This window comes from Rhipicephalus sanguineus, chromosome 1 (assembly GCF_013339695.2).
Source record: "Rhipicephalus sanguineus isolate Rsan-2018 chromosome 1, BIME_Rsan_1.4, whole genome shotgun sequence".
Taxonomy (NCBI): domain Eukaryota; kingdom Metazoa; phylum Arthropoda; class Arachnida; order Ixodida; family Ixodidae; genus Rhipicephalus; species Rhipicephalus sanguineus.
Window position 1 is genome coordinate 227,110,516 of NC_051176.1, and position 13,323 is coordinate 227,123,838.

The following is a 13,323-nucleotide window of genomic DNA, read 5'->3' on the forward strand; positions in this document are numbered from 1 at the left end:
ACAGAGGGCAGGGAGGTTAACTAGAAAAGCTTCTGGTAAGCTATCTTACGCTTAGGGGATTGCGAAAGTGCTTTAAGGTGCCCAGTGACGTTTCCCTTTTTATATAACGCTTGGCGAGCCTCAAGACAAGAGTTTACCTGTAGAAGGAAAGGCGCACTTCAAAAATATTTCTGCCACACTTTTGATGAGCCGTGAGCGAGTGGTAAAAAATAAATAACATAAAAGGTTTCGAGGTTTAGAAATGCTGCCTTCGTGTTCCGGTCGAGTGTTTTCGCGTAGCGATGGCGTGGTGGGGACTAAGTCAGTGCTTTCCGAAAATGATGAGAACAGCGACTGGCGATAACTTAAGCGGCCTGCAAGTCGAGCGCGATCACTTCGTGCTCCCACCGCAAAAGAGTGCGGAGTCGTTCCTCGGATTCAGTTTACCACTCTCGGTCAAACGTGTGCGCGGATCCACGACACCAGCCATGAGCCCCCTGGGCATAGCCCTCCTCCTCGGGCTGCTGGCGCTCTCTACCGCCCAGTTCAGGTAAGAGCAAACAGCTCTCGTTAGTTTTCAACTTCAGGCGGCCGCGAGAAACGCATACTAAGTTATCACCAATAAACAACGGGGACTGAAGAGCAGCCGAATCGATTTGCGATCAGTCGCGAGTGCATGTTCTTCCGCTTGAGACAAAGTGGAATAGTTGAGCTGGGTAGATCACGTAATGCGTACCACAGATCAGCGACGGTTCATCATTAGAGTAATGTAGCGAAGCGTGATGTTAAATTATGGGATATTTTAGGTATAGATTGGGTTCGGCAAGTCTAATACAGGGGTGATTGAATAATAATAATTTCTGCAGTTTTACGTGGCAATACGAAGATATGATTATGAGGCACATCGTAGTGGAGGGCTCCGCATAATTTCGACCACCCGAGGCTCTTTAACTAGCCCTATACAGAAGGGGCCTCTAGCATTTCACCTCTATCGAAATGCGATTGCCGCGGCCGGAACTGAGGGGTGAGTTGAGGTCATTGGGTATGAGTTTTTTCCTTGTGGCGAACTCGTTTAAGCTGATGTGCTGAAGCGACGACACTGATTGATATAAAAATCATTAGAATCGCATGCACCTTTCGTTTGGTTGACTACATAACGAAGCTTACGTTTCAGCACGGACATTACGCAAAGGAGTTGGTCGCAATAATATTTTACGAAGTGCGTATACATGAAAGTGAATCTGGCGTTTTCTGTGTCGTTGAGATTAGGGCCACTACTATACAAATATGAGAGTTCAGAAAAAAACCGGACTTTTGAGATACAGTGTGTAGGCTAGGGCTTGTTTGGTGGACGTATTTAGAACGACAACGGTTAGTAAAGCATGGTCAGTATAGGGAAAAGAAGGGACGGGCGGACTCGGCGCAGTCTTTTATGTAAACTCTCTTACTTTCGAGTTTGTTTACAGGGTAAAAGAAGCAAAAACAAAATGCGAGAACACCCCAGTAATGTAGCGTCCAAATTTACCGGATAAAATACTGCTCATTAAGGTTGATTATGCGGGAGTACATTGATGTGACTGTTGCACGTATAAACGTTTATATAATACCTATTTCAGTTATACCGTGTAACGTGTCTGGGGGTGGTGATGAGCCGCATCTCCGTTTGACAGAGGCAACCTCGGGCCTCTGTCACCTATAGCGGGACACAGGATCCAACCTTTTACGACTCAGAAACATGGACAGCGCTCTCATTTACAACAGTCAACGGAAGCAGTGTTTGAAGGCATCTCAGATTATCTTGCATAGTCTATCGATGGACGTCTTTGTCGGTGTGCAGAACATGATTTGCTGATGTCTCAACTTTGCAGAAAAGTGTATGTGGGCCGAAGATCAGCAATTATGCGCAGAATTTTAGAGTAACTACCTCGTGCTTGTACTTCTTGCCGTCGAAGCAAGTGCACCATCCTTATCTAACTCTGCCCGAGTATTTACCATTATAGCAAAAATAACAACAACAAAGTGAGACAGCCGAGCTTTGTTTCTAAATATTTATATATTATTGCTCCAGTAGCTTCTGTGGAAGTGAATCACTTGACTCCGTCTCATTAAAACAAGCTTTCTTCTTTCCGTTGGCTCTCGATTTTGTTGCTAGCCAAGATGCAGCCATCTTCCGGCCATAGGTACTCTGACTGCGCTACACGAGTTGAAGCCGCCGCGGTAGTCTTGTGGCTATGGCTCTGTACTACTGATCCGAAGGTCGCGGGATCGAATCCTGGCCGCGGTGGCCGCATTTCGATGAAGGCGAAATGCTAGAGGCCCGTGTGCTTATATTTAGGTGCACGTTAAAGAACACCAGGCGGTTGAAATTTCCGGAGCCCCCCACTACGGCGTCTCTCATAATGATATCGTGGTTTTGGGATGCAAAACTCTAACAGTTATTATTATACTCGAGCTTACGGACTCCCAATACGAATTCAGAAGAAGGTGGTTTCGACAAACAATCTCCCTTAACTATAAGTGTGCTATCAGGCAAACAATTTCTCTTTTAAAGGTGTGCTAAAGAAATGAAAATGTTTAATTCGGCAGTATTGCCACGAGTGCCTATCTCCCCTTCAGGAGTAGCAATGAACCCATTTTACGGAAGCAAAGACGCGGAAGCGAAATCGCGGTGGGGACGCTGTCAGAAGTTACTCGCAGCAGCTCCTCAAGACGTCCTGGATTGGGACATAGCTTGCATGGATCTGCGCTTAATTGCTTTTCATACAAATAAGTACATTACACTCTCGAAAGACCAAACACTAAACTTCCAAGTCTCGGGAACTTATGTAGAGTCAAAAATGCTCTAATACAAGAAAAAAATTCAGTTCGTGATGTCTCACGTACCCAAAGTGATGTTTCGTTCGGCAAGGAATTTATAAAGAAAGCTTGGTCCTTATTTTTGGCATGCGGTCTTAGTATACGGTCATCTTACGTTAACTGAGAAGCGATCGCCCTATCTTTTAATCACCTGTGCCGACATCGATAACATTTTTTCTATGTGCTTACATGTACCTCCTGGATAACGGCAGGGAAAGGTTGAAACAAAATTATTGGGTTTCTATTTGAAGATTGTATTCCGGTAAACTTCTGCGTCGTTAGGAATGAAAGCTATCATGGCGGTGATAACCTTGTTGCAAATGACATTTTCTCCGTTAAACAACGATGTTGCAGAAGTAATTGGGGTGAAACGAAAATTACGCTGGAAATTGGTGCAGTTAGAGCAATAAAAAGAATAAATGGAGCAGCTGCGCTCTACTGTTGCGAAGGCAGTGGAAACAGCAGAGCTGGTGGCCTTCCCCTTCTCCTTTCTATCCTCCTCCCCCTCACATCCCTTTCCCACCCCATGCTATACTATACTCCACGAGAGTATGCTATGCTTTACACTCTCTTCTCCTCCTTTCCCTCCTCCTAACACTGACATCACTCCTCCTCCCCTTCAATTCACTTTCCCGCTACCTTGCTGTACTATACATGGCTAAGTTATGCTTTTTTTCTCTCTCCTTTTCTTCCTGTTTCTCTCTATTTTTTTCTCGTTCTCTCGCCCATAGCAAAGCCGTCATATGGCTCCCATAAATGCTTCTTCGGCTAGCGTGCCTGGATAGCCGAATCGTTACGACGTTCTCCTTCGGATCGTAGGCACCCGGGTTCGAATCCTGCCTCGCGAGGGATTACTCTCTTTCTCTTTCTTTCTCTCTCTCTGTACTAGTTCTTTCGCCCATCAGAGTTATTGCATCCCACGCCGGACAAATCGGCGCACGTGTTCTGACAACGAAGCAGAAGATGAAGAAGAGGACGAAGATAGCGCGTGCCCTGTTCATGACGATGATAATTTCTGTTCGCCGCTAACGGGGCTTCTCGGTGTTAAAAAAAAAAAAAGCAGAATAGACGAGCAACTAATGGTTTCAAAGAAGCGGCGACAATGCAAAATTAAAAAAAAAAACTAAATATGTTTAGAGAGAGATACGAGAAGGAAGGACAGGGTGGTTAATCAGACCCGCGTTGGGTGTGCTACCCTACACATAAGGAAAGGGGACAGCGGATAAAAAAGGAGAGGAAAGAACACGAAGGGCACCATTTCATCCGAGAGGGCACATTGACACCAAAGTTAGTCACTGAGATCTCTTTCTTCGGTTTTGTCGTTTGAGAATGAGGTACGCATTCATGACATGGTGCTGGGTATCGCTTTGAGAATGCATGCGAGGTCTACGATGACATAAGCGAACACTTTGCGGTGAGTGTCGAACAAGTGCACCAGTTCTTATAGTAATTCGTAAGCAACAGTCTAACTAAAGTTGGTAGGTCAAGATGGCGGCCGATTCGTGAAAATGTTCCAATGTAAGGAAGAGGGACGACATAATGGGGTACACCACCAGAAGGCTCACTATTAATTGTTTCAACGGGTGCGCTGAAGGTACACTCTTAATCATGTCCTGCGTAAAGGGCCATATATAGCCAGGACACTAAGCCATTTTTCTCTAGTTTCCTTGATGTAGCTAGCACGTTACCCAGCCAGATGACGAGACCGTCTGCTCAAAGAGCCTGACGGGTACCGGACGCAGGGCGTCCGTTACCCGTCAGGCTCTTTGAGCAGACGGTCTCGTCATCTTACTATAAAGGACATAAATGTTGCCTTATCCCATGTAAACCACCCGAGGAAAGTCAACGTACTTATGCAAATGACTAGGTGGGAAGAAGACAAAGAACACTGCGCATAAGACGGGCGCTAAGACGTTCGTCTTCTTCGCGTCTAGATGGTTGCATAAGTACATGTATGACCAACTAACTCAAACTAAAGCTTTGCTACATCAGAAAACCAACAGGTCGTTGTCACAGTGCAGTCGCTGGAGGAAGGAATAAAGTATACGAGTATTATGAGGACGGGAATAATGGGCGTTTTTTTTTCTTCTCTCCTTCGTTCAGCATTTCCTTGTGGAGAAACGAGACGGACCCTGAACCGAGACGGAGAGTGTGGCTCAACGCAGCTGCTGTGATTCCGGAAGAACTGGAAAACGAAAAGAACGTGAGTGCTTCATTTCGAATGAGGCGGTAAAATGTAAAAAAAAAAGAATAAGGAAAACACATGACTGATCAGGACAAAAGTGTATGAAATGTATATACAGTCGTGTAACAAAAATTCGTGTAATAACGACCGGCCGCGGCTGCTTAGTGGCTATGGCGTTGAGCTGCTTAGCTCGATATTACGGCATTGACCACGGCTACGGCGTCCGCATTTCGTAAGGGCGATATGCAAAAACGCTCGTATACGTAGAATCAGGTGGGTGTTACAAACCCCAAGTGTTCAAATCAGACGCACGTACCCCACTAAAACTGTAAATTTTGATGCGTTAGTCGTTAACACGGGCGGATTAAGTAAGCATATAAAAATTCTATATCTACACATCAAACAAGTAAAAGCGTCAATATAGTTTCTATGAAATGTGTGAAAAGAATCTCTGCAGAATATCTAATTTTGGTACACCTAATCCCCCTCCTAGATAACTACTCAGACGCTTCTTGGTCACTCCAGTTTCAAGAACCGTAGCATTATTTTCTCTGAGCTTATCGTAAAACTCGAAATGAATGCGGGGAAAGCGTGCTCAAATATACTCTTTTCCTTCAGCTGCATTATTACGGACTCATCAGCCTTGGAACGCCCCCGCAACCATTCAAGGTGATCTTCGACACCGGTTCCGCGAACCTCTGGGTACCATCGGTGAAATGCCCCGATACTGAAGACGGCTGCAGTAAGTAGTCCTTCGTCTCTAGTGTGGCAATTAATGGGGAAACGACTTATTGGAAATGCACCTTGTCTTCGCGATATCCTTTCCCGTCTTCCGTAGTTCACTCGTCGGACGTTCGTGACCCTCACAATAGACAGTTATAGTTTAGCGTTAGCGTGATAGCGGGGGTTAAAGGGGTGGTGCCACCAAATTTGTGGCTTGCGCATTCTTTGCTGTAAGCGTTTCCTATAGCTCCAGGAAGCATGATGCACGCACCAAGATGCATGTATTCTCGCTAAATAACTTAATATCGCTTTTGATTTGGACAACTTTCGGTTTCGGTTTCTGGGCGCCGAGGTTGGGCAGTGACGTAGAAGTGTAGGAGGCGTGGTCACGTGACCACACAAGGCTGTGACGCACATAGCCAGGAAGCGATCGAAACTCGGGGAGTGATGTAGCAACCGATGTTTTGCCGGTACTACAGTGAACTAGAATGTATTCTAGTTCATTACAGCCGGTACGTACGTTGCGGAAGTGGCGGAGGTCCGGAGGTCTCTCACGTTACTACAGCAGATTTGGTGTGACGTCACTACAACTTTCGTTGCCCATCCTACAGATCTACGTCACTGTTGGCGCGCTAGCGATGGGTTTTGATCCGGAGAATGAGCATTTAGGTACACTTTGGAAGTGAATTAAAATATATTCTAAACGTTTGCTGTGCCCAACCCTTCGTGCGGAATGTCCTTGCATACAGAGAAAACCCACAACAGGCTTGTTATAGCCTCGAAATTTGATGGCACCACCCCTTTAAGGGAATAGCGTTACCGTGCCGCAAACGTTGGTTGCGTAAAGCGTGTTTTAGTTTAGCGGGATAGCGTTTGCGTGCCCAAGCCGGGACGGTGGCGCCACCTAGCGAAGGGTGAATGCGTAAAAAAAAAGTGAAAAGAACAAAACCGAGAATGCTTGCCTGTATCCCCGCACGCAGCAATATTACTCCTTTTTTTTAGTGAAAATAAAAGTAAATAAATATGAACTAATCACCAAAAGCGAAAATTTTCATGTTACAGACTTGTTTACACCGATCATCTAGATAGGCCTAGGGACGTTCGAAATGGGAAGCGATCTCAAAAACTACGCTAAGTTATCCGTAATACCGTGTCGTCGAAGCTACCTGAAGGCAAGCGAAGCAATTTCGCACAGTCGTTTGCTACGAAAGAAGTGGATCCGTCCACATCAACGCTAAATTCAGTTCGAAGCGGGCGTCGAAAACCGGTACGCAAATACGGAAATACGGTACGCAAATACGGTAAGGTAGTACGGTAGCGTTCCTCCTTTCCCGCTGGTTGTGCTTTTGCCGCTACCCCGTGCCAGTGACAATGCATACACCAAGCGTGCGTACGGTAAACGCTACGGGTCACGTACGGTACTGCGCATGCGCATTTCGGTCCCGCTATTCCGGTAAGCCCGCTATTCCGTTAAGCCCGCTAAACTATAACTGTCTAATGAGGCAATTCGCAGCTATTTTTGCAACAGCGCTTCTTTTTCCCCGTTTTTTTTATTGCGGTTGATTGCTTATTGTGTTGTCTATAAAATACGGTGCCTCGAGGCTAGAGAATTAAGCTTCACAGGCAGACAGCGAGGGCAGGAGTGCAGGCATGCAGGCCGTGCAGACAGTGTAGGCAGGTAAGTAAGGTAGGCAAGGCTTTAGGCAGGCAGGGAGGGTAGGCAAGGCTGTCAGGCAGGCAGGCAGGCAGGCAGGTAGGCAGGCAGGCAGGCAGGTAGGCAGGCAGGGATTTAAACACGCGTGCAGTGTTTCACTTATGATGGTTACATTGCATGCACAGTTCGTAATGATGACGAAGAACGCAGAAAGACGGTAATTGAACCATTCGTATAATTTCGTTAAATCAATTGTTACCCGATAATAAGCAAGATTTCAAGACCGTTTGTTGTGGAGCTTCATGCTGCGATGAGTTCATTCACTTTGTAAAATCGCGCTTTCACACAGACGTCCATATCTTATTGTTTCACCAAACCACGGAAGTAACATGCAGCGTTGAACTCTAACTGCATAGGAGGGCAAGGAGGTTCAAAATTGATCGCTTTGCCTTCGCTTTCTTGCATCACTTATAGAGGACAAGAAAAAGTACGACAGCTCCAAGTCGAGCACTTACAAGGCGGACGGCCGCAAGTTCCGCATCGAGTACGGAAGCGGCGTTGTCGAGGGCATCTACAGCACCGATGTTCTAACCGTGGGAAATGGCAAGGTTAACGCGCAGACGTTCGCCGAGGCCACAAAGGCACAAGGTTCCATCTTCAAAGCGGCCCAGTTTGACGGGCTTTTGGGTCTCGGTTACCCAGCTCTCGCCGAAGACAACGTTGTGCCCGTGTTTGACAACATGATGAAGCAGAACCTGCTGCCCAAGCCGGTATTCTCCGTCTATCTCAACCGTGACCCCAAGGCCACTCCTGGAGGAGAAATCTACTTCGGCGGAATCGACTCCAAGCGCTACACGGGAAGTATCACCTACACCAGCGTCACCAAGAAGAGTTACTGGCAGTTCAAAATGCAAGGGTACGTACAGACAGTGCACCTCTATGAAGTCCGTATAATCGATCGAGTATTACGCACACAGAATCGGTTAATTGCTTCAGATTAGCCCCCCCCCCTTCCCCCTCCAATTTTCTTCCTCAGTACCGACTGCTTTAATTTCTAGCGACAACTTGACGAGTTTTGTCAGCCGCAGTGGTGTAGCGGTTACGGTGCTCGGCTGCTGACGTGAAGGTCGCGGGTTCAATCCCGGCCGCGGCAGTCGCATTTCGATGGAAGCGAAATGCCTAGAGGCCTGTACACCGTGCGATGTCAGAGCACTTTAAGGAACACCAGATGGTCAAAATTTCCGGTGCCCTCCACTACGACGTGCCTCATAATCATATCGTGGTTGTGGCACGTAAAACCTCAGATATTATTAATTAGTCCAGTTGTCTATGAAACTCGAGTTCGTTGTCGCTGAGGCGCGTCCCCCCCCCCCTCAGAAAGTATGACCTGGGGTTCAAATAGAATGTCTACTGGTTCCCAAGCAATGCTGCGTGACTGACAGGGCCGAATTTTACAAAGAGCCTCGATGCGAATGATTGCAGTTGTATCACGTTTATGCGTTTGGTGTACAACGCTTTTCCTCGGCTTCTGGAAAGATTCAACAAATGTTGCCTAACTTAAACGAGTTTAAAAGCGCTTGCATCGCACAAAGGCACCTGCGAGGCTCTCTAATATGCACTGCTCTTTTTGTTTAAGTCACTGATGATTACTCTGGTGCAGCACACAAAGTTTTTGTTGTGTTGAGCAAGCTGTGTGCTGAGTTAAATACTTTTGTCTTGATGGTGCAAAAAAATTTTAAAAAAGGGGGGGGGGGACGTGCGAGCCGCAACGTGAGAAATGAAAGGAGAAGTTTAATTTCGTGCAGAGGCATTCGAGGTAAGGATGCACTTGCATAATATCGGAGGACATAACAAAAAGAAATAAACTCTGTTTCCTGACCTCGATTCATGCCAGCTGCTGATCGACCGACGCTATACAGCGATTCTATCCTCGAACGAAAACTCCTTTTGACGAGCCCCTTTCATATTAATACAAATTTATATATGCAGGAAAGAGGACTTGGGCTTGATGCTTTCAATATTCGACCTCCCACCTTTCCTTTCCTTCTGTTTCCTTTTTAACCGTCAGCATGCAAGTGAAGAAGGACAAGACGTTCTGCGTCGGAGGATGCGATGCTGTGATCGACACGGGCAGCTCTTTCATCGAGGGCCCCAGGGACGAGATTGAGCGACTGAACAAATACCTGAGAGCGACGGAGGAGCCCGCTGGAGATGTGCGTACCTGCTCGAAGCTTCGAGTAGCCAGAGCATAAACAAGCAAATGACCGGGCTGACGCCAGGCAGGTTTCCGTCATGTTGATTCAGGGCGGTGCTAAAGCTGTCTTTAATTCGTTCTTTAGGTGGTGTAGCTAGAGCTTGCTATTAATATCAAAGCCGGGCTACATTGTTTGTTCTCGCATCGAAAAATCATCACTTGGCTACATAGCTATGTTTTGGCTATTTTGTACCTTCGTACGACGTAATGTAGACACTTATGCTTAGTTACAATGGCAGAACTTCGCTGATGAACAAACATCAATCTAAGCTTGAAGTTCGAGCGCGTAACTTAAACAGACACTTAGGAAGACAAGGACAAGCGCATGTCGTTGTCCGTGTCCTTGTCTTCCCAAGTCCTTGTTTAAGTTACGCGCTCGAACTTCAAGTATCGTGAATCACCAACTCGCCCACTCAGCCATTTTGATCAATCTATCGCTGTATAACGCCGTGGCTGCCCTACCTTCACGAATGTGAACTGCACCTTTGTTGCCCCTGTTGCTAAAGTCTTCCTGTTGCAGCATATTCTGCTTCTATCAGGTAGCACACGCGTACGTGGGTTCGTATGGCAGAACGTGACGCGTCCGCGTTCCGTGTGGATGGGCGGCGGGACTGCTAAAACGCTGCCATTAGAGCTGCGTTACAAACATTCCTTGGTCAACAACAACAACAACAACAACAACAACAACAACAACAACAACAACAACAACAACAACAACAACAACAACAACAACAACAACAACAGCAGCAGCAGCAGCAGCAGCAACAACAACAACAACAACAACAACAACAACAACATGAGCCACAAGACTCATGTTTTGCATCACACATATTTTGAACTATATAAAAGCCCCAGTAGAAAACATCGCAGAGCAAATATGAAACACTGAAGGCTTATGCATTTTTAGAAGGACATACTTGGCGTGTCTCTCTCTCTATCTCTTTCGCTTTCAACACATAATTAGGGCGTCGAGCTACCTTGTGCCGAATTTTATCAACTTACGCATGCACGTTTGTTCACGTTCTATGCATGTGTTATCCTTCATCGTTGTACATTGCATAATAATCCAACAATAATAAATGATAGCCCGAATATGCTGATAGGATTATTTCAATGCTTTTAGAGCGGCCTGGCCATCCTGTCGCAACATTTCAGTACAGATTTTCCTATTTGAAGCCGGCATGTTCGAGGTGTTCCAGTTAAGGCCTGCTTGAAAAATGCGTTGTAGGCATCTTCAAACAGCTACTGGACAACAGATCTGGTTAACTTCTAACTCCGTGAATAACACTGGAACCGTGATGTCACGCGCGAAGCAAGAGAGACTGCCAGGAGACCACGTCTGACCAGGAACCAGACCAGAAACATTCTTCCTTCACCCTAAGCGCGGAGGGCTCATATGTGATGGCATGTGGCAATATGTTCAGTCCGATTAAGAACCCTGCCTTTTCACTCGTTCTTGAGCTCACCCAAAAGCACCTCAAAAGCAAGGGCCACATTTCCAGTGAGCGAAGTCGCCAAGAATACTTGGTTTTGAAAACGACAATTTCGGTAAGGCAGGAATAGTTGTTCTCCAGTAAAAGAAAAAAAACAATAAAACAAAAAAAAAACAAAAAAATATCAGTACGAATATAGCGGTAATGTGTTGGCAACGCAGAAAATTTTCTATTAGAGTTATAAATATGAGATGCAGTATGTTAGAACCGTTAGAGTGTTACACCTCTGAGCTCATTGAGGCTGCAGATGTCACAAAATTTAGACAAGCTATGCGAGGTGAGCGATTGATGAGAGCATGGTATCAGGTCAACAATGGTATATTTACACTGCTATTACATGATAAAACACTTTCGTGAGCCGAAACACAAGTTAAATATACCTTGTTAGCTTTTTGACTACGTTTTCTGGCTGATTTTGGCCTACATTTGAGCCCGTTCGGCGGATTCGTTTATGTTATCTTAGAACTCTGCCACTAGGAAGTCTATCAATAGCTATTATAAAAAGCCCTATACAGCTTCTGTATATGTAGTTCAGAAGAAAGTGTTAATACCCACGAATAACTGACACGTCCTTTCTTTTTTCACACACAGTGGCGTGTAAAGTGCGCCAATATTCCAAGAATGCCGAAGATTTCCTTCACCATTGGAGGAAAGGAGTTCACCATGACCGCCGACCAATACATCATTCAGGTGAGAGGAGCGAACATGTTTGTTTACAGACGCTTATTGGTTTACAGATCCGGGATGACACGTACTACTAATTAAAAAAAAAGGCAGGATGAGCTTTGCTATGATTGCGGCTCCAAATGTATCGGATCCTTTTAAATGTCCCACTGAATACACTTAGTCATTTCGACTTACAGTTGTGGCTTTGATAAACCCTCACATTAAATTATAGGCAACTTAAAATTCCAGAGCAGACTACTGGCCATGAGAGAGGCCGCTGTGAGGGGCTTCTTTAAACTTCGAGCACCTCCATTTTTTTATCTTGCACCCGAGAAGGCACGCTACAAGAGCGCCATTGCATTTAGTCATCACTGATATATGGAACACATCATTGGCATTCAAATCAAGGACATCGTTCTCAAAAGCAGAACGCCTCTACTTTTTAGAGTTGCGACATATTATGGGCCCATGGCAAAGCAGCACCTGTGCGCTACGCGCCACGAGATCGCTGTTGACTTTCTTGCGGGCCACGAGCCTGAACGAAACAGTGTAGTCTACGTGTGCGTGGCTGTATGTGTTATGCGTTTATCAGTGTATATATCATAATCGTCACCCAGCACCGGCAGTAGCATGTCAGGCGAATAGCCAGGCAAACATCTCCAGCTTTTCATTAAAATGCTTCTCCCTCTCTCTTCTGGGGGACAAATGCTCTCCTAAATATTGTTCAAAAAAGAAAAAAAAAGCGCGAAATCAAGAAAACTTGACGCAAGGCAGATTTGTAACGGTGATATCATTGTGAGAAGATCGAGCCATCTACCTGGGACGAGCATAGAACATCGTCGCGCAGCTGGTCAGCTTTACCTATTATGGTAGCTATTGAGCTCAAACAATCTTTTGCGATAAACACGAGGACTGCCTTGTTACATGACAGTTCAAAGCCTGGAAAGCCACAGTGCTCACATTTCATTTATCCTTTACTTATTTTGGAAATGGGGGCATTAGCCCATTAACAGGCCGACTACTGTTTTTTTTTTCTTTTTCAGGTTCAAGGTTCGAAGAAGGTGAAGTGCTACAGTGGCTTCGCCGTCTCTGACACGCCGACGAAGAAGTTCTGGGTTATCGGTCAGGTGTTCATCGGCAGCTTCTACACCATCTTCGACAGGGGCAGTGACCGCCTGGGATTCGCGACCGTCGCCTAACTGGTCCTACTAAGCAGAAGTGGCGAAGATGGCTGATTGGAATACCGTGCGTCAATAATTCTATCGAAAAAGACATCGTAACTGACAAAAAAAAAAAAAAAACAGAGAGAGAGAGAGAGAGAGAGAGAGAGAGAGAGCGATAGAGAGAGATCACCTTTAAAACGAGGCTATTGCAATAAATGTGGTTTAAAGGACAATATACTGTGTCTTTCGATTTCTGCAGCAGTAAACACTGGAACATTGCGAGACTTAAAAGCGCGAAGTTACTGGAATGTATCTCACTTGTAAACAAACAAACAAAAAGATATATTACT

The 13,323-nt window shown here is 45.7% G+C and overlaps 1 protein-coding gene across 1 annotated transcript; it reads left to right on the top strand.

The window, feature by feature from the left end:
- The first annotated feature begins 303 nt into the window (after nucleotides 1-303).
- Nucleotides 304-13,029, top strand: LOC119373623 (cathepsin D). Its single transcript, XM_037643678.2, has 7 exons — nucleotides 304-529; nucleotides 4,939-5,038; nucleotides 5,639-5,762; nucleotides 7,872-8,313; nucleotides 9,466-9,610; nucleotides 11,736-11,834; nucleotides 12,854-13,029. Exons 1-7 carry the CDS (start codon nucleotides 318-320, stop codon nucleotides 13,007-13,009), a joined length of 1,278 nt encoding a protein of 425 aa, XP_037499606.1. The 5' UTR covers nucleotides 304-317; the 3' UTR covers nucleotides 13,010-13,029.
- Nucleotides 13,030-13,323: the final 294 nt, after the last annotated feature.

What these genes read in the sequence shown, in the direction of transcription:
- LOC119373623 (XM_037643678.2), top strand. Translation starts at nt 318, where the DNA reads ATGATGAGAACAGCGACTGGCGATAACTTAAGCGGCCTGCAAGTCGAG. An exon ending in TGGCAGTTCAAAATGCAAGG is followed by an intron (nt 8,314 to 9,465) that starts GTACGTACAGAC and finishes TTTAACCGTCAG; the next exon opens with CATGCAAGTGAAGAAGGACA. An exon ending in CCGACCAATACATCATTCAG is followed by an intron (nt 11,835 to 12,853) that starts GTGAGAGGAGCG and finishes TTTCTTTTTCAG; the next exon opens with GTTCAAGGTTCGAAGAAGGT.